General features: G+C 37.5%; 1 protein-coding gene across 2 annotated transcripts; it reads right to left on the minus strand.

Annotated features, from left to right (window-relative positions):
- Window positions 1–574: 574 nt before the first annotated feature.
- On the minus strand, window positions 575–21,142 carry GUF1 (GTP binding elongation factor GUF1). 2 transcript variants are annotated; one of them, XM_039550358.1, is made up of 17 exons: window positions 20,878–21,142; window positions 19,201–19,312; window positions 18,162–18,310; window positions 17,876–17,956; window positions 16,370–16,447; window positions 15,469–15,552; window positions 14,948–15,012; window positions 12,978–13,181; window positions 11,322–11,461; window positions 9,989–10,112; window positions 9,482–9,614; window positions 7,947–8,090; window positions 6,885–7,018; window positions 4,954–5,055; window positions 2,863–2,982; window positions 1,938–1,974; window positions 575–910 (listed from the first exon to the last, which is right to left on the minus strand). In XM_039550358.1, exons 1-17 carry the CDS (start codon window positions 21,010–21,012, stop codon window positions 773–775), a joined length of 1,980 nt encoding a protein of 659 aa, XP_039406292.1. In that variant the 5' UTR covers window positions 21,013–21,142; the 3' UTR covers window positions 575–772. The 2 variants fall into 2 exon arrangements, with proteins under 2 accessions (XP_039406292.1, XP_019142648.2); XM_019287103.2 differs by lacking the exons at window positions 12,978–13,181; window positions 14,948–15,012; window positions 15,469–15,552; ... (3 more) ...; window positions 19,201–19,312; window positions 20,878–21,142 and adding an exon at window positions 12,490–12,569.
- Between the last annotated feature and the right edge of the window lie 229 nt (window positions 21,143–21,371).

Below are 21,371 nucleotides of genomic sequence, written 5' to 3' on the forward strand. Positions count from 1 at the left end.
TTTTGACCCAATGGCAGAACATTCAGGTTTGTGAAGGAGGAGAAGGACGAAGACAAAAATCCACACCCAAAATCTTCCATGTTGTAACCTATTCTTACCTATATATTCTAAACCTAATTTTCTACATTTCTACATATTTCACCCAGTGACATAACTCTGAATTACACAGCAACAACCTCAGTGTTACCACACAATTTAGGAAACTTTTCCCAGGGTTTTGGATTGAATACGGTGTTTCTGAGGATCACTGCCTCTCAGCACTGAAAGGCTCAAACTCAGAATCCAGGGTTCCAGCAGTTTCCCAGCATCACGATTTTCCAACAACAGCAACTTTAGAAATAGTAAAACAGGAAGCAGCTTGATGCTCTTGTGCCAACAGTTAAAACTTCAAAAGAAAAACACCAAACCATCACCAGCATTGTTTGTCTATTCATACCTTTCAGTTATTTTTATAACCTTTTTGCCATGTTTCGTCTCATAGAGACCAATGCAAAAAACCCCCATAATTATATTAATTTTAAGTATTAAAAGCATGAAAACAGTGAAATGCAATGAAAAACAATACAATGCAAGCTTTTAGATGCAGTCAAGTAACTTTAATTTCATAATAATCTACAAGTATATGTACATTTTAAGTCCTTTCAATTCATCTTTCCCCACAAATTCATACTATTTGAAGTCAAGTATGTTCCCTCACAGTGATAAATCACGTATTAGCTCACTTTGCTACTGTCTGTAAAAAGCTGAGCAAATGATCAGATGTCACCGATCTCTATTTGTCAGTTTCTCTCTTTAGAACACGTATAAAGGCATCTCTTGGAACCTCCACATTGCCAATTTTTCTCATCAACCTCTTGCCTTCTGCTTGCCTCTTTAAAAGCTTCATTCTTCTTGTAATGTCTCCACCATACTGTGAAAAGAAAAAGTTTTACCAAGCTTAAACTACAGCTGCAACTATAGTACATTCCAGCAACACTAAACTCAAGGGCTTAAAAATAATCAGAAAGGCTGGTAATATTTGAGAAAAAGATGATTTTATACCCCAAATAGTTTGGCCTAAAGGCGACTAGTTAAAAAGAACAAGGAAGCAATAAGCAGATTAATTTGGACAACTGAGGGTTGAACTCTGTTACCTGAATATATACATTCCTGTAAGCCTGGCTGACACTAGACAACACATTAGATCCAAATCCCCTTGGAACAGCAGCAGGATGCCAGCTCAGATACACTGAGGCATCTTGATTAGCATTTGATGCCTACATCTACAAAAATGAACTTAAACCCGTGTACAGTGTTTAACAGACACCATCCCACAGCTGTGCCTAGCAGAAGAATTCTGTTGCAGTTGTAGGAAAAGGACACTTGTTTAATATTTTCCAATATGTTTACTTCAAAGAGTTAAATACAAGCTAAATAAGAGGCATCACAGTTTTCCAATAGCTTTGTTGTCCACAGTCAACTATTGCATATTTAAAGCTTTATTACAATGTATTACTGCAAACCTAAGTAGAAATCTAATCACAATCAAGTCTCTAAAGAAGCACATTTATACTTCCTTCTATCACCTGAAAACCAATTTAGGAAACATGAAGTTACCTATATGCCTGTGTACACACACACACATTTACTGTATGTCTACAACTATTAGAAAATGATGAGGCAACAGGAATGAACAGACCCATTCAAAGTCTGTCACTGAAAAAGCCATTACTTTATCTAATCCACTCATCAAACTGCAGCAAGAGGATGCAAGAGTTGGATTTTAAAATAAAAGCTTTAAAGTTACAATGTTACTGTTACAATGCCACTGACACTTAAGAGCACAAGCAGAACATGTCTTTGCTAGGTTTCTAGGAAAAGATGGACCTACCATCTTAACATGACTCTAAGGTTTGCAAATGTCAGAAACATGAAGAAAAGAGAAAAAAAATACCTACACATTTTGCCACAACATTTTTTCTGTAAGCTTTCAGCCTGCAAAATAAAATAATACATACACCTTAACATATTAGAACATCTGTATGTGAAGCTAAGTACTCGAGTTGTCAAAATGTTACTTGGTTTTCTGCTAGTTTTGTAAGATGCTTTGGCATCACCACATTTCCAGGTTTTGTATACAAAAGATGAAGTTTTAAACAGAAGATGTAAATCACAGTTCTCAGTTCTAGAAATATCCCTTAGGGTGTATAATACGTACATAAAGAAATCACAATCCTACCTTTTTATCTAGAGTTTCTGCTATGACTCACAGGAAGTGTTACATCCATGTGTATATACATATACAAACAAATTCTTACAGCACCTCTGCTTGAATTCTGACCCTTAATTATTTTACCACAATTTAAATTCTATTTAAACAGCAACAGAAAAATGTGATGAGAAACACAATATTGAGGAAATGGTTTGCTTTAAAGAAGTGTGTGCTAGGAAAAAGTTGTGTGTTCAGCTGCAACATACTTCCTTTTGAACAGCACAAATCAGTTATTTTTTTGCTGACTCACAGCAAACTGTTCCACAACTACCTAGTTTTTTTCAGTGGTAAGAAAGTTTTTCCACTGCCAAAGTGGAAGTGGACTCATGGGTGTTGCAAGTTATACTTTATCCACTAAGTGCAATGCTGACCACAAGTAATCTAAAATAAAAATACATTTTCTATGTATAAATTTAATTCAAAATGTTTATTCAATACTCACTGCTAAAATGTGGTTTTCTTTTTCAAGTAGCATATACAGGAAAAATACAAATTTATTGCAAAATCAAAGTCCTGTAGTGTATAAAACTAGATAAGACTCCACAAGTCTGTACTTTACACATCTTAAAATATGGACAGAAAAAAAAGGGGAATAGAAGGGCTTCACTTACGTTTCTCTTGCAATGATTTTCTTGCCAATGGCAGCCTGGATGGCTATTTCAAACAACTGTCTAGGAATAGTCTCTTTTAAACGTTCACACAGGAGTTTACCAGCAGCACGTGCCTTATCACTTAAAAACAAAGTCAGCAATATTAAAAATATATTCACAGACCAAACTGTTTGATTGAAGGATTTTAGTAGAGGTTTTCCTCTTCTTAACTCAGAAGATGAGCTGATCACATAATTTTTACATCTAATAAGTAGTCTCTGTATGTCACCCATTTCATACTAACAGGTGATAAGACTGTATTAACTTCAGTATATAACGTCATATAAAGTGTTTATAAAAAATACCCTGATTATCCATCACACTGAAGACATTCTGAATATTGTCACAGCTCAGCTTCAAATGAAATTTTAAACTAGGTCAAGAAGAATTTTCATTAATTGTAGGCCCAAGAAGTCAAAATATACATATTACAGAATGCTTTAAAAGTCTGGTTTTATATCACAAGAAAAAAATTAATTAACATACTCTTGTCATCTGCTAATAAAAATTACCCAACTATATTTAGCATCTGCTAAAATATGCTTCAGGTTTTGGAAAGAGAAAACAACAGAAGATCTAAAGAAGCTACTAACAGATACTTTCATAAGGCATTAGAAAGAAATGGGTCTATTCTCTTCAAAAATATCCATATTTAGCAGACATTTTTTACCAACATACATGTTTTCAGGTAGCAACAATGTGACTCCTTGCTACTTGTATAGAGCAAACTGTTTAAACATGAAGTAATCAAGTGACATTCATTGAGAATTCCAATTTTAAGAATAAATAAATATCTTAATAGTGAGCTTACAGTAATCTCTGTAATACTTTTTCTATAAATATAATTCAGCATAATTCTTACAGATGCAGATTTTACAGTGGGAAGACTGAGAATACTGCAGCAAGAGCAGAATGAATGCAACTGCAAGTTTTAAAAAAACAACAATTTAAAGCTAAAAGGTTATCAATTTTAGTGAGTTAAACAGTTCAGGGTACAAGCTAAAGTGACCAAGAAAGACATGTTAAAGCAGTAACTAACTTTTGCAAGGTGGCCCACTCCATTTTGCACCATTTCAGAGTAAGACATGCAGGTAGATTGCTAAACACTGCATGCTTATGAGAACCATATAGCAATTGTATGCAAGAGAGTTCCTCCCCTTCAGGCCCATGATCCTTCTGAACAAGGCAAGGGGTTTATTTTCCTATGTCAGCCTTCTGGAATTACAGAATTCCAAGGACTTCAATATTGCAGTTATGTAAAAAAATATGAAAATATACAAATATTTAGCAACTACAAATTAGTATTTTAAGAAGGAAAACCAAACAACCCACAAAAGTTGATCTAGGGATGACTGAAAAGGGATGCTGGAGTTACAGAAGGGAGCCTTGTAAAAACTTTGAGAAGAAAGGGGAGAGGCTGGAAACAGGAAAGACATTATTCTCATCTCTAATGCCTCAGATACTCATAGAAACTGAATCATTTTAGCAAAAAAATTCTGAGGTAATTGCATCCAGTAAATATTTACATTCTCCTAGTACTAGTCCGGAAACAAGTTAACAACAAACTTCTATGGAACAGGAATGACTGGGAGAACAAAATCATTTTTTGTCAGTATTAAGTACCATAAATGAATCATCTGGCATCTCCTAGATTGGTCTGTACTTAAATTTTTCCAGGCCTTCAGAAGATTGGCATTTTGCATTTCTTTCTCTCTGCCCTACATTTTCCACAAAAATATGATATCCAGTACTTAAGCTGAGGAGGGGAAGTAAAAAATTGCTATTAATTATGGTATATATTTCCTAATTTTTATATTACAAAATGCTTCTCTTTTTCAGTGGCAATGAAGGTGGTCATATGGCAAAATCTTCAATGCTCATACACATTTGACATATTAGGAGTAATACATACACCTAGAGTCATTTAGAATCATATAACCATTTAGGTCAGAAAAGACCTTAAGATCATCAAGTCCTACTAATAGACAATGTTTTCATTGACTAATAATTGGAAGTCTTATTTCTTTCGAATAAGGAATCCAGTCAACCTACTTGTGTATGATAGTTGCCAGTTCTTCAACTGGATTTCCATTTAGGAGAATATCCATTTTGATTAGGTCTGCTGATTGGTAACCTGCATCTTCATAATCAAAACTAAAAAAAAGAAAAAAAGAAAAAATTAGTGATGATATTGTATAAATTATAGTCTGCATTCTTTGTTCCATAAATTTTAGAGAAAAGTTCTTAAAAAAACACTTGAACTTTTTCTAATAAGAAGGGAGGACAGTTTTTAAGTCTCTCAGTACATCTTCAGGCTAGAAATGTACTGCACATAATGCCCCCTCCAATGCAGAAAGATGTCATCTTGACTTTGAGGATCTCTTTCCAATCTACAGAGCTATTAGGAATCTACATGCTTAATGCAATCTTAAAGAACCCTTCAATACAGCTTTTGAACAGTCAATGTCCTGAATGTCACAGGAATCAAGCACTAACCCAGGACCATCTTCTTTGCATCCTCTCATTTGACAAACTTTTTATGTGACCCTGATTATCACTGTCTCTGACAACTAAGTTTTTCACACAGTTTCCAAACCAGATTTCTTCTTTGGTAGGTGTGGGCCTTCCTGTCTGTGTGTTAATTTGCAAAAATTGTTAAAATGCAAGAGATGCAGAGGTGATGTATGTGATCGATCGATCACTTACTTATATGTAAGTATAAATGTGGAGGATCATCAATATCACTGTAATTGGGTCAAACCTAAAGTATCAGAACAGAGGGGAAAAAATGCTTTGAGATTATTTCAAAGTACTTCTATCTTAGTTGGCTTAATAAACCATAGACGTGTAAATAGATCCACATAACAGAAACATGATTACTGAGAGCACTACATACACAAATTGTATTAAGGAGTCAGTTAGGAAATAAAAACAAATAAATAAATAATGCAACATCATTGGCAATCACCCCTAAATCAAAGGAAACCCAGCATAATTCTGCTAATAAGATAGGTTATTCATAAACAGGTTAGGTTTTATGTAGTGAGGGAGCTAGATCCAGAGAGAAAATTCAAAATTGCCATCCCTCTGTTTCTTCTACCTTGCCTCTCCACTTCTGCTTATGCTTTTACTGCATATATATATATATATATATATACACACAGGCAAAATATGTCTTACTTACATAATTAAAGAAAACACAAAGCAAATTCAGTCTTTCAATAAAATTAATTTTTATGTTAATAAAATAAATAATGTAATTAGGTATACCAGTTCCTGTTCTATAATGTATCTCACTAACAAGATCTCCAAATACCAGGTTTGTTATTGAGCCTCCTGGGGAACAAGCTCATCTGCCATGCAACATTTTCCATTCCATTAAACTCACAAAGGCTCTTCACAAACATCTGAGCCCTGTACTAGACTCTGAATTCATAGTAGCTGCCCACAACAGAAAATTTTGTCTCAAAATACAGATGATTTTATTTTCACAGAATAAAGCATGTATGCAAAGTAAGTACTGTTTGTTTTAAATACCATGTTGTTTTTACTAGCTTTAAATAATCAATGTGGTTATTTTCCTCTTTCCACCAAGAGACAGTTAATACAGTAAGTAGTACAGTTTCAGTGATTCCTTTTGACAAAAACTGCCCAGTGTCACTTCAGACAAGGACAGACCATCTAGGTCTGTCTTACAGAGATGAGCCAGTGCCACTCCAGAGGGTGCCCTTGAAAAATACACGCATTGCCAAAGACAATGATTCTTAGGTAGTGATGCACTTTTCATGGTTTTCAGACTTATTTCCATCCATTTTCACGTGAATCTAATCCATTCAAGCTGAAGAGATTTGCAGCACCATCATAAAGGAAGATTCATTTGTGCCCTTCCACAGCTGTTCCTCAGGCCTTTTTTCACCATGCCCACTCCTTCAGGGTCCAGGGTGGGGAGAGAAGAAGGGGGAACAGGGTGGGTGGGTAATTACCTTGCATAGCCAGAAGAGAGAGACTTAAGAGCATCATAAAAATCCACCACAATTTCATTCAGTGGAAAGAGGTATTTTAGCATAACCCTGTTTTCATCAATGTACAACATATCCTTCTGGACTGCCCTACGATCCTAGACAAATAAAAATTGTTTCAGTTTCCCTTGACATTTTCTACAAAAAAATACAAAGCAAATTAAAATGAACAGCAATCAAGTGACACAAGAGAATTCCTGTACTTAAGCCCCGAAGTAAGTTTCTTATTGGTAGTTTGAAGTCCCAGGATAAATTGCAGCACTGTAACAAATGAAGTGGTTATAACTTAACTAGACATACAATTCAAGCCTTTCCTCTCTAAATGCTGCATTTCTGAAATGCTTAGCAGCTTCTGCTTATTGCTGCCACAGTAGGACTTGCAGGGTCATCCTCTTTTCTCCCAGGAGGGTGTTCTTAAAGTTATTTTAGGAATTCTTTTTAACAGATTTTATTCTTCACTGTATTGACATACAAGTACTACTGCTTTGTATGCATTTTGAAATGTTAAAAGCTAAGAAAAATATTGTGAAGAAATAATATAAACACAATATGCATGGCAGTTAAAGCATTTTCAATTACAAGTATTTCAAATACAGGTAGGCAAATGTGTTTGGCCATCACTATCCTAAATTTACTTTCAGTGAAGTACTGAAAAAAAATACATGAACACAGTCAAGTGTTGCCAGAAGCTGTATTTCCATGAATATACTTCTAAAAAAACAAATACATCTTATTCCCCTGCTACAGACTCCATCCTTTCAGGAGAACAGAACTACCTATGAATTAGTGTGGTACAGACCAAGTGCTTTTTTGTCACTGAGCTTCATTACTAACTTTCAATGGATTCTGTAGTTCATAATTTTACAAATAAAAAGTTAATTATTTTTTCTTTCAGAAGTATTCAATAATTACTTCAAAGGTATTTAAGTACTAATTAGTACCTATTATACTATCTAGTGTCTTCACTTTAAGTATGAAGTAAAGAGCTTAAAAATGCAAAAGACAAAATTAAAACTATAGACCAACCTGACACAAGGTAATTATTTTCCCAATATATTCATGAGGTGTTACAATAGTACCAAGAACAGTTGGCTCCAAATATTCTGATACTGAAAGTTTATCAGGAAACTGAGCAGGGTTGATAATAGTAATCTGGTCTTTTCCATACTCCTGAAAACAAACAAACAAACCAAACAGATATTGTAATTTTAGAAGTAAGTAAAATGAACAGCAAAGGAGACAAATATACCATTGAAAAAACGCTAAAAATGTTTCAATTGCCTGAAAACACTGGTGCATTATGCAACCCAAGTTTAAAATAAGGATGATTTTAGAGGAGATTTCTATAGAAATCACATATGGAAGTCCCTTATCAGCATATCTTAAATATCATTATACAGAAATAGTACAGCATTAAGTTTTCACTTGGGATATGACAGAAATACAAAAAGCTTTTCTATCCATCTTTCCAGGTCTCTCTTTCCCATGTAAATTTAGGATCTTCCTTCTTTCTTCATCCTGATCCTCTAAGTTACTAAGACACAGCTTCAACAGAAGACCTGCTCTGAATACTTTAGAGTTCAGTGATAGGACTTTCTTCTCTAAGTAGAACTTTGGGGTCAGGCTCCCTCACATGCTGAAGTGGATTTAGAAATGAAGTTTCTGTGTAAGTGCTTTTATTACCTACTTTTTCCAGTCCACCATCCCAATAAGGGCTGGAGTTACCCTTCAAAGGTAGAAAGGAGGCATTGCTGCTTACTGTGTAAATGCAACTTCCCTCTCCTCCACACACCAAAGCAAGTGATTACATCATTTCCACTGACAGGGACCCAGCTTCCAGCATTGCTTGAAAAGAATCCCACATCAGCAGTCCAGAATCACTTACACACCAAAGGTGTCAACTACTTCATTCATAGCTGCTATACTGCCTAAGAAACCAAAACAACCGGAGAGATAAAAGGTCTATGCCTCACACCTTGCAAGTACAGCAACCTTTCTTACACAAGTTTTTAGTAATTTACAGAATAATCAGCCAGTCAACTTGCAGCCTCCCCTGTCAGCAGGTGCTCTGAGTCGACCTCTTTTCTCTATAAAACTCAAACACAGTAATTCTATTTGCACCCAGTTTAAGGAAGTTAGCAGGTGCCTGTTTAACTATGATCAAAAAATCTCACTTTCTTTCACCAGCCCCTGCCAATCTACAGTAGCATTACAAGCTATTCCTAGAAACATTCATGTTTTCTGATGGATAAAGCCTGGAAGATTATTTCACCTGCTTTTAACACAGTCCAGTCAGGGAGAACTTAAAAGAATACAGCAAGATATGTGTCCTATACTCCCATTTTCAAGGAAAAGTATAAGACATAAAAATAGAGTGCTTAAAGTGAAAGGGGAAAGAACATCCTTAAAAAAAAATACAAACTATTTAAGTAATATACTGGTGTTTCTGATGCTTACTATAAAATACAGTACTAGCCTACATTTAAAAAGAGACTCTAGATGTTTATTATAGGAGGCTTTTAAACTGCTATTTACATAATTTTCTAATGAATTTTACATACCTTTATCAACTTTGCTGAGGAAAGAACAGCTTTATATGGAACTGTAGGTGCAGTCAAAATAACAGACATGTTATACTCTTGCTCCAAACGTTGATTAAAGACTTCCATATGTAGAAGACCAAGGAAACCCAATCTGGAAAACAAATACCCTGTTAGTAAAAGTATTTGTGTATCCCCTGGAATTTCACAGTGGTCCTTCTCACCCTCCAGCATTTTTACAGTGCTAGTATGGCAGTATCAGGCAGAGCAAAATTTGGTCCAAGGGACCAAATAATCCTACAGTTGAGTAATATGAGTCTTGGAGAACAAAAACTATTAATCACAAAAAATTTCATTCTCTGTGCAAACAGAAAGTAAGAAAATCAAATGCTTTTGATCTTTATCTATGATTAATGTGAATTACAGCTCCTAATTTTGAATTAATTTTAATTCTACCTTCAGTTTACTTAAACATGCATTCTCAATTTATGAACTGTTTCAAAAGTGAAAGCAGCACAAAAACCTCACCTCCATCCAGCTCCTAAGGCAAGGCTACTGTCACGATGAACAGTTACACTGGAGTCATTCAATGTCAGCCTTTCCAAAGCACTTTTCAGAGTATTGTATTCTGTTTGATCTATAGGATACATTCCTGTCAAAATATATTACATAGAAGTGATGTGACAGAGAGCTTTAGCTGCTGTGTACTTAGCCTTCAGATATGCCGCTTACAAAGTAATAAAATCAGGAATAGTTTACTTGTTGCTCCATCTGCTTTTAAATGTAAAAAACAACATGAGGATTCTTTTTTCCTCAAAAAAAATTAGCCGAAACGTAAAAAAGTTTTAGATTACCTCAGAATTAACATCTAAACCATAATGGTAGGATCACTGTACTCATCTAATCCTTCACTTTTGTGGAAGATTCACAGTTGAGTTTAACCACTGTTTTGCAGTGTAAATGTATATAGCTTAGGCATGCATGAATAAGCAGACAGACTTCACTGAGATGTTCCCTCCAAGCTAAGAGTGAGTGAAAAATAGAAAGTATAATTTCAAAGTTGCAAATATTTCTCTATGTTTTTGAAATTAATAAAAACAGCTGTTTTTATAACTACTGCCTGAAATAGATGCTACTGTATCACTTCTCCCATCCTTTTATGTTCAGAAAATGTAGATTACATCAAGAAGCAACACACATGCACACAAAAACATTATTTACAAAATTACACTTTTTGACACTCACTGAGAGACTGCCTAATCTCCATGAGACAGTTCAAGTGAGTTTTTACACACTGCTCCACAACAAATCTAGAAAATTATTTACAGAATTTCCTTCTAAAGCTACCTTCTGTAGCATTTGTAGTAGTTACTGAAGCTAGTGGCAACAGCTCAACAGAACTATTCAACCTCAAAAAGTCAAATATTTTACAGGATCATTCTGAGTATTAGCTCTGGAAGTTTACCATGTTTAACGAAAATGAAACAGCTGCGAAGTTTTAAAAGAAGAAAAACCAACACAGCAATAACAGAAACCTGATTAGCAAGACGAAGAATTCCCTCAATTTTTTTTTTTTAAATTTCAACCCTTCTTTTCCAGATATTAAGAGTTTACTGGCATTAGAAAAAATAATCATGGGCAAAAATACATTTGTCTTGTATTCATATAAAACCAGTCAGCAATTAATACTAATCCTGTTAAGTCACAGGGAAAGCACACAAAGCTACATAAATGATGCACCTCGGCTAAAATTCTAATCCTCCCGACTCTTAATATACACATCTTCTTTTAAAAGCTCTAACAGCTCTTACTCTTGTTATTGGAAAAAAGTAACTCCACTTTATATTGATTTACTCCTCACCTGCAAAAACCATTGGCTTCGCTGACTTAAAGCCAGGCAAAGGCTCCACTGGCTGTTTATACAAAAACAGTGTGTCTCCTATTTGGGCTTCCGCTACTTCTTTCATTCCAGCAATCAGGTACCCCACCTGTCCTGCATAGCTAAATAAAATTGTTATTATATGGACATGATTCTTGGCATTAGCAGTATTTCTACTATTTTCCTACTTGATTTAGCCCAGCCAGTAATTCAAATCAATCATCCCCCTAAAAGCCTGTATCCAAAGTCCAGAAGTGAGATTTAAGTTGTGACACCTCCGAGTTGTGAACTGTCTCAACTAGTTCTATTTCTCTTACAGCTGAACAGTATATTTATGATCTTGGATTTTGAATACTACGTTACTCCCAGTTTAAAAGCTGGAGCTAGACCCTTGAGAAGCTCCTAAGACAAAGAAGCCAGAACAGTTCCCAGCTGCCAGCACAGCAAGTTTCATATACCAATAGGATTAAACTAGACAAGCACTTTCTATCAGCACGTTATGCTAATAGGAGGAGAACACATGGTAAATATTGAGTAAAACATAGTGTACTGGTTTTGTCTGGGATGGAGTAACTTTCTTCAAAACAGCCCTGTATGAAGCTGTGTTTTGGACTTGTGACTAAAACAAGTGTTGATAACATACCAATGTTTAGGTATTGCTGAACAGGCCCTCTCAGTTTCTCGTTCTGTGCCCCTGCAAGCAAACAGACTGGGGGGTGGGCAAGAGACTGGGAGGTGACACAGCCAGGACAGCAGACCCAAACTGGCCAAAAGGGCATTCCATACCACAGAACATCATGTTTAGCAATAAAACAGAAGTGTCATCTTTCCAAGGTAGCTGTTACTTGTAGACTAGCAGGACATCAGTCTGCTTGTGGGAGGTGGTGAATAATGGACTGTCTTTCCATCACTTGCTTTTATCTTTTTTTTTCTCCTCCATTTATTAAACTGTCTTTATCTCAATCCACAAATACCTCCTCAATTCTGATCCTCATCCTGCTAGGGTTGGGGAGTGAGCAAGGGGCTGGTGGGGTTGCTGGCTGGGTTCAACCCACCAGACACAGTAATGTAATCTGAGAACCCCCCCCAATAAAGTCATTAACACATATTTGGATGCAAACTGGTAAAACTCTGCACTAATTCTAAGTACCTGATTTTCTTCCCACTGCTGTCATGAGAAGCCAGTTTCTGGAAGCTGTTGTATTCATGGATTTTAAGTTTTCCACCCTCAAAATATGCTGCAGCAATAACTAAGATGAAGCCCCATTCCCTTCCACTCTCAAACAAGGCAGTTCCTAGAAATAAATTGGACAGCTGAGTAAGAGTATCGAACACTAGCCTTTAAACACCTAGCTGTCCATATGTTCCATGTACTATAGAAGAGATTCCTCCCACAGCAGTGCCCAAAAAGCACTCCCCAAAACCTTCTGAGTCAGTGTGCCCAAAAAAAAAAACTGACACAGAGCATTAAATTGCAAATAATAAGTATAAAAAACCCCACCACCAAAGAACAAGAACAAAAACCTAGACCTCTCCCTAGACATTTTTACCTCTCAAAGCAAAAACCAAAAAGAAATGCAAGATTTTGTAGCTTACCCCAATATATGATTTGGTCCACTGTAAGAAGTTTTTACTTACAGCTTATGTGTTGGCTGTTCATCTGGAGTCAGAATTCCAACTTCATGAACTTCGTATCTTTTCTTTGTATGTGCTGACACAATTTTATGCCCTTTTGCAATCTCCCCACCAAAGAGGGCAATGTTAGCTACAACACCTCGGTAGTGGTCAAAGGTAGAGTCAAATACTAAGGCTTTCAATGGATCAGCAGTATTACATTGGGGTCTGTCACCAAAAAAAAGAAAATTAATATATTATGCAGTGTGTTTCCATTCAATATTGAATGAGCAAGTATACCCACCCCAAACACTCTCATAGAATCATACCAGGTTGGAAGGGATTTCAACGATCACCTGATCTAACTTTTCTTGGCAAAAACACAGTCTTAACAAGACGGCCCAGCACCCTGCCCAAACAAATCAGAGAGTGTCCAACACTGGGGAATCCACCACTTTCCTGGAGAGATTATTCCAATGGCTCTTTGTAGCTACTGTTTAAATACCAGACCATGGCAAAAGGTCTCCCTTAAACCTTCTTCTCTCAAGGCTGAACAAGCCCACTTTTCACAGCCTTTCCTCGCAGGGCAAGCTACCCAGTCTTTTGATCACCTCTGTGGCCCTTCTGTGGCCCCTCTTTAGCCCGTCCACATTTTCTGCATAGTATATACTGAACACAGTATTCCAGGTGTGGACTAACCACACAGGATAACGATTTCTTCATCTCTGCTAGTGATGTCCTTGTTGAGGCAACCCAGCACACTGTTCCCTCATACTGACTTTGTTGCCCATAAGGACCCCCGGTCCATTTCCACAGAGCTGCTCCCCAGCTAGGTAGATTCTAGCATGGGCTGCAATCCTGATTTATGTATTCCCAGGTGCATGACCTTTGCCTCCCTCTGTTGGTTGCAATTTCATATGGTTCTTGCTAGCCTACTCTTCCAGCCTATATCTAGGTCTTCCTGCAAAGTGGCTCTCCCTTTTTGAAGTGTCTACTTCCCCTCTCAGTTTGGTATCACTGGCAAACTTCACTAGGGTACACATCCCAACTTCCAGATCACTTAGGATGATATGAAGCAGCATTGAGCGCAATACTGATCTCCAGCAGACCCTATCTGTGGCCAGTCTGAAAAGGAGATATTTACCACCACCCTCTGGGTGCAGCCTGTCAGACCACTCCCTACCCACCACACAGACCACTCTAGACTGTAACACAGTGGTTTCTCCAGGAGTCTCTGAGAAACCTTATCAAAAGCCTTAAAGATCCAGGTAGAAAGAAATCCAGGTAGACAGTGTCCAACACTTGCACCAATAGCAGGTTCCTTTGCTGTAGAAGGTGATCACGTTTGTCAAGCACAATTTGCCCTTGGCGCATCCCTGCTTGCTTTTCCCAATCACATACTTCATCTGACTTGTGATACCCCCAGGAGGATTTGTTCCATACCATTCCCAGGAACTGCAGTAAGACTACGGGCCTATAAATTCCTGGATCCTCCTTTAAGCTCCTCTTGTAGATGAGACATTAGCATTCTTCCAGTCTTCTGGGATGTCCCCTGATCTCCATGACTTCTCAAAGATTATGAAGAGCAGCTTTGCAATGACACAGCCAGCTCTCCTGCAATCCTCAGGTGGATACTGTCAGGGCTCGTTGATGTGTAGGGCCAGGCTCCTGTAACAGTTCACATACCAACTCTTTCTTTGCTGACAGTGGGTCTGTGCATAAACCCGCATTTTTGCTCCCCAGGCCTAAAGCCCAACAGTGCTGGTAACGACAGAGGTGAAGAAAATGTACCTCTGCTTTTCAGCCTCACTGGTAACTAATTCACATCTCCTGTTTAAGCACAAGTCACTATTTTCCTTCTCCTACATCTCTCTATAAAGTATTTTCTTTAGATCTGATGCATATTAAGTGTAAAACTACTGCCAATACCGTATAAATGCAACTCGTGATTACCTTAAAAGGTTAATTAGATACACAGTTAAATACAGACTTACGGTGGGATCTTCTCAATGACCTTTTGAATAACTTTTTCAACATTTGTTCCTTGTTTAGCAGAAATCTAAAACAAATCCAACAACGATTTTATAAGACACATCTTACACTTATTAATTAAATATGATCATGTTTACTTAGACAGTTTTGGTGTCCACAGATAGTACTACCCACAAAAGCACTCCAAAGGACACTCTAGAATGCTATTACTAAGAAATGTTTATTTGATTGCAAATTATGTTTTTTTCTTTTGTCAATGGCAATTATGATAGAAACAAAAACTATTTATGGACTGACAGAGAAATAATTTAAAATCTCTGATGCCATTCCTCAAAAAATACTAGAATTTTTAGCTGAAAGGTATTTTCTCCACTCTCACAGGAGACAAATTTTAAAGAAATTCATATGTCAGACAAAAACAGGCAGACAGATAGCACCCTCTTAATTTACTACATGCACATGTCATTCATTAGTTACAAAGCAGAGATATTATCAGCCATGTTATAAAACTTAGAGCTCTTACCCTTATACATTCATCTGTAGGGATATCAAACAGCTTCTCAATTTGTTTTTCAACTCTTTCAGGGTCTGCATTTTTCAAGTCAATCTGAAAAACAACAAACTGCTAAATATACAATTGATCATGTCTCCCACATCATCCAGTACTGTAGTTTTCAAAAGTACAACAAAGAGCCTTTTTGTATTTATGAGGAAATATTGTCTGTCTTTAGGAAAAGATCAGTATTCATCTCATGAAGTCTTCCTTCTTTGATTTCAGGAAGGATCCCATCCGTAACTAGTCTAGTTTTGGCTTGTTTCATTAAGGAAAACACCTTTGTCCAAAGTTGGTAAAAATCTTTAGTTAACAAAGTAATTTGAAATCATTAAGTGCTACCTACACTGTTTATATGTTCAAATATTAAATACAATATAAATCTACAAAAAGCAATTAACATAAAATGAGCAGTAACTAATCTTGTGATACCGATAACACAGCCCTCAAAACTGCACAGAAAATAACACTTGAATTTCATTGAAAACCAAGACTAGGCTTTTTAAATATTGAGCTCCTACTCTTGTCATTTCCTCAGTATCTATGAACTTTTAACACCACCAATTCCAACTGTAAACCCAGCACTGCAAAGTCTGCCACTAAGCCATGTCCTTAAGTGCTATGTTTTTTAAATACCTACATGTATTTCATGAAATTAACAATTTCATAGCAGTTACTGTAAAATTTCACAGAGACAGCAAATACAGAAAACTCCTTTTACATTCTAGCAATGTTATATATAAATCCAATAAATATTATAATAAATAATATTTTTTGTTATATACTTCTATTTGAGGTTACATTTCTGATCAGTCTTATACACATTTAAATAACTCAACTATTTAATAGAAAACACTAGAAACTTTATTACCTTATTTATGACAGGAATTATTGAAAGCTGTGCTTCAAAGGCAAGATAGAAGTTTGCCACTGTCTGAGCCTGAATACCCTAGAAAATAACATTATAAGATTTAACACAGAAACCTCCTCAGTTTTGGTGTGGTTTTGGGGAGTACTTTTAGGCATACCATACAGTTTAAAATTCTTTTGCTATTCTATCAACTCTTTCATTTAGGAGATGGATAACTAAAAGGTGTTTGATAATATGCAACTGCTGAGAAAGAAAACAACTTTCCTAATTATCATTTCTCGTAATCTGAATATAAAGAAACAAACCAATAATATTGTATCTCTGACCACTTCCATGGAATTATTTATAGGCAACACAGTATTATGCATACATTATGTGCCAAGTACAGATTTTTCTGCATGCTAGGATGTTGGCTACTCAGAAGTAAGTAACAGGTACCTCAAAGAATAGACTTTTTAGTTCTCAACAAACTATTTACAAATGGACTCTGACAAAGAAAAAGAGATGTTTATGATGGTGATAAGACTATAGTTACTCCACAGAGCAGGAACGTACCTTCAGCTGACCATGCTAATGAATGAGACTATAAAGCAATAATATCACAGCTGGATCAGAGAGCACAGAAGCAGACATGGGGAGCAAGAGAAGTGGGAAAACAGAAGCTACTTGTTGTCTTTTCTTTGCTCAGAACAGATCAAGTGGAAGATTACTTATACGGGGTTATCCACTATAAGGGATATCAGCCTGACATTTTAGGCAATATAAAGAAACAACAAAGAATACTTATTAAAAAAATTATAATGAAAAAGTTGAGTTTGTAAGTATTCTGAATGAAAGACAAATACAGAATACCAAGTAATCACATAATATTTAGAAGTGACATAAAAAACCAATTAAATATAAAAACATCAGTTAGGGAACATATTTATTACTGAAGCTTACTTAAGAAGGCCACTTGGCCATCAAGCTAAGAAGGAGCATGTGTTCATAATCACTGAAAGTGAGCTGGGTTTGGGGTTTTTAGATATAACAAGGGAAACAGTAGCATTCATTTGACCCTTGTACAATACAATCATAAATATACGATAGAAGAAATTCTCACAAAGTATTTTGATGATAATGTGCCCATATTTAACATCATGATTTCATAATTCTCATATTCTAGTCTGTTAACTGAAGGTATTCAAATGGGTGCTAGTACAATAGCTAGAAGTTCTCTAGACTGCCATTTGCAAAATTCATACTCTCTGAAAAATAGGATCTGATTCTTCACTAATTGATTCTGTGCTATTTTTGCTACGTCATGGAACTGTGGTATCTGTCAATACAAGTCTCTAGGTAATTTTTAAACTCCCATTACTCCTTTTCTGCAACCTAATACTTTCATGGAGACAGTCTAGGGGCAAAAACACTAGCAGAAAAACTAAAAAAACCCACCACCTAGTTTACCTCTACTTTAAGGAAATACTGAAATACTAAACAGAAAACAAGAATTAAGAACTACACCTCATTTGCATCCACTACAAGTATGACACCTTGACAGGCAGATAGTGACCGCGATACTTCATAGCTGAAATCTACGTGCCCCTGTGGAGAAGACAAAAATTCACAATTTTAGGTACTTCTAGAGTCTTTTGCAAAGATTTCTGTACTATGTTGTTTTCATTTGTATATATGTTCACATTCTTATAAAAGAAGAATTGAATAAACACAAGAAGCCAGAAATCTCCTGCTTTTAAATATAAAGACATTTAGATTTGTGTGATTTCAACACTGCTTATATTTAACTTACTGGCGTGTCAATAAGATTTAAGAGGTAGTTTATGCCTTCATGATTGTAAAAGAGAGATGCAGATTGGGCTTTAACCGTAATTCCTCTTTCACGTTCCACTTGCAGTTTATCCAGCACTTGCTTATTACGGTCAGTTTTAGAAATTGTTCCTACAAATAAGAAAAGAAAAACCTTTATTACCTAATTTACTACATAAATCTTGAAAGTGCTATTAACCAAGAGTTAACCAAAGCAAATGAAGCTTTCCCATATGATTAAGCTAAACTAAGATTTCCAATCCAAAACAAAACTGTACATCAACTCTTTACATTTGTCAAATAAAGTTTACGCATAAAGTTATATACAATAATATCCTGAATAAGCAGAATAAAAAACATCATCTAAGAAATTAAGAAAAAGCAAAAATTTCTTTGAATTGTAAATGATTTTGATATTTAGGGAAACTTCACCTCCTGTCACCGGAGAGGAGTGGCCCACAGGTCCAAGACCAACCTCAAGTGCAAGATGATCATTAGCCTACAGTGACAGACCTGAATTCAAAATCCCATTCTACCACAGGCATCAAACAAAAATGCTCACAGTGATACATGGGAGGTAATCATAAAAAATAGCTTTGATCAAAAGCTTCTCTTCCTGGTTTTGTTTCGTTCACCCTTAAATGAGAGTCCAGAATTCCCAGGTCTTGACAATCCCACCCCTTCTGTCCACCCCAACCACTGGCAGTAAACATCATAAACTTGCCATGTACTGATCTAATGGACGACTGGTTGGAATGACAGAAGTAACATCTTGAACAAGGAAGTAAACTTCTTTTCAGTCTCTTTCCAAAATATGTATTTCTTTTCCTTATGCCTACATGTAGGCAGATCTCAACCACAAAGTCCATATATCTGAAACACTACACAACTGAGAGCCTAAAAGCACAAAAGCAACACTAGAAGAGCAAAAATATTAGAAATTTTAGTAATAACCAAAGGTACAGAAACTTAGGATGCCACTTTCCATGTCAAAAAAGGTAGTATAAAATGAGAATATTTACCTGTAATTTCCAGCAATCTGTCTGCTAGTGTACTTTTGCCATGATCTACATGAGCTATAATACTGAAGTTTCTAATGCTTTCAACAGGATACATCGACATATCTAATTTTTCCTGAAAAACAGAAATTTCGTTTCATAAATCAAGGTTACAGTCTCTATATACAATATGACCTGGCCTTTAAAAAACTCAATTAATTCTTTAATTGTTCTCTAGAAGAAGCACAGGTTGAGCAGAGATACAAAAACTTAAACTGTCACCATTGTTTAAAATGCTGGCATTTCACTTTAGTCATATAGATATATACTTTTTTAATCACTAAATAATCATGAAGTATGCTAGAAAGTGTGTGAAAGGTACTATGTGCTTACATACATAGGGAGCTGGAAAACTTTGGTTTACAGTTTTAAGTTTGTGAAACTACTAAACTTAAGGATTAAGAAAACTGGATTCAGGGGGCCATTAAGGACATCATTCCTCACAAGCATGGTATCAATACAGAGCCATTACCTAGAGACTCAGGGAGTGGTGACCTTATCATAAGGAGCAAGCAGACTGCAGAAAAGGATGCCATGGTTAACACTTATCTCGGCTAAATTTTAAAAAATGCAGAAAACCAGCCTGACATAGAAAGGTCCAACACTAACTTTTATTTGTGTTATTCATGCTCATTCCTAGTAATAACACATTTTGAAGAAAAGTAGCTTCCTTGATTTTCAAAGCTTTGAGATTCAGAAACCAGGAGACCCCTGAGAGCAATCAGCAAAACTTCACTGAAAAACTCTGGCTGCCAATTTTAGCGACACACAGAGCTCATCTCTCTAATTCAGGCTCTGCACACAGCTCTGGGCCAGCAGGGAATTAGTGAGTGTGGTGTCATTTGCTAGCATCAGTACACAGCATTCAGCAGCGTTTTCTGCCATGTCCCTCACAGGTGTCTTGGCTTGAAAAGGCAAGGTCTGCTATTGCCACAGGGACGCAAGGCCCCTGCAGCAGGAAATTCCTACTGCTGTTCCAACACAGATTCTTCCACACAGTGTGCAAGGGGCCAATCCACACACAAAGTCAAAGTATTTGATTTATTTAGACTTCTGTGCAGAAAGGGACACTGGGTGGAAAATCCACAAAGCCACCAAACAACTATCAGAACTTTATACTATTTATACATTTCATCAAACAAAGGCATTAATGTTCACTGCCTAAAAGTTGCATCGCTGTCTTATTTATCAGTATTCTATCGGTTACATGAGTCCCTCACTTTTAATGCTAGTCAGCCGGCATGGTCTCTTTGAGTCAGTGGGTTCCTTGGGCCAGTGGTCATGATCTCCCCCTGCCGGAATTACCTTTTTACTCAGGCAGAGCCGATTTCAGCACAGGTGCTGAGTTGGCTTTGTTATCCTGGGGGTTCTGGCCAGTGTCCTCCTGGCCCGTGAATTCTGCATTCCTAGTGTCCGCTACCAGCAGTACACCCCTCTCCCCAAGCTTTGTTAACCTGCCCCTAGAACTGAGATCACTAAAACAGGTCAAGCACTAAACCTTAGCAAGGCAATTCTACCAACAAGTAACGCGTCCTTCTTCCACCTGGACGCCAACGTGGCCTGCCTGGAAAGGCCGCCTGCCCCACGCGGGCCGGCAGCCGGTCAGCCTCGGGCAGGTGCACCGGCGGCGCTGACACTCACCTCGCCGCGGGAGCTGTACCGCCGCCCGCCCCACGCGGGCAGCCAGGCCGCACGGCACAGCGGGGCGGCGGCGGCGCCGCGGGGGCTCGGCAGCCGCGCCCCCCAGCGCAGCGCCGCCCTGCCGGCGAGGGCCATGGCGCTGGGCAGCCGCTCCGCTCAGCTCAGCTCAGCTCAGCTCAGCCCGCCATGCGCCACTGCCCTCAGGCCGCGCCCGGCCCGCCGCAGAGCGAGCACGGCGCTCCGGGAAGGAGGCGGCGGCGGCCGCGCTGTGACGCGGCGGAAGTGCAGCCGGGGCGGCGGTGGGAGCGTGGGGGCAGTGCTGCCGCGAAATACTGCTGTACTGGCATTGCAGACGCACCACTGCCTGGCGTGCCTGCCGCTCTGCTGCCATGTGGCTGTTGTGGCCCTCAGGGCTGTGCTTTGTTGTCTTGGGGTGACTGGCCAAACCGGAACATTTGTTAAATTCTGGAAGCGGAAAATTGTTGCCGTATTCT

This window comes from Corvus cornix, chromosome 4 (genome assembly GCF_000738735.6).
Source record: "Corvus cornix cornix isolate S_Up_H32 chromosome 4, ASM73873v5, whole genome shotgun sequence".
NCBI lineage: Eukaryota > Metazoa > Chordata > Aves > Passeriformes > Corvidae > Corvus > Corvus cornix.

Coding starts and splice junctions, on each gene's coding strand:
- GUF1 (XM_039550358.1), bottom strand. CDS start 21,012: ATGGCCCTCGCCGGCAGGGCGGCGCTGCGCTGGGGGGCGCGGCTGCCG. Junction 10,113..11,321: donor GAAGCCAATGGTTTTTGCAG/GTGAGGAGTAAA, acceptor ATATTTTGACAG/GAATGTATCCTATAGATCAA. Junction 911..1,937: donor AAAATGTTGTGGCAAAATGT/GTAGGTATTTTT, acceptor TTCTTTTCACAG/TATGGTGGAGACATTACAAG.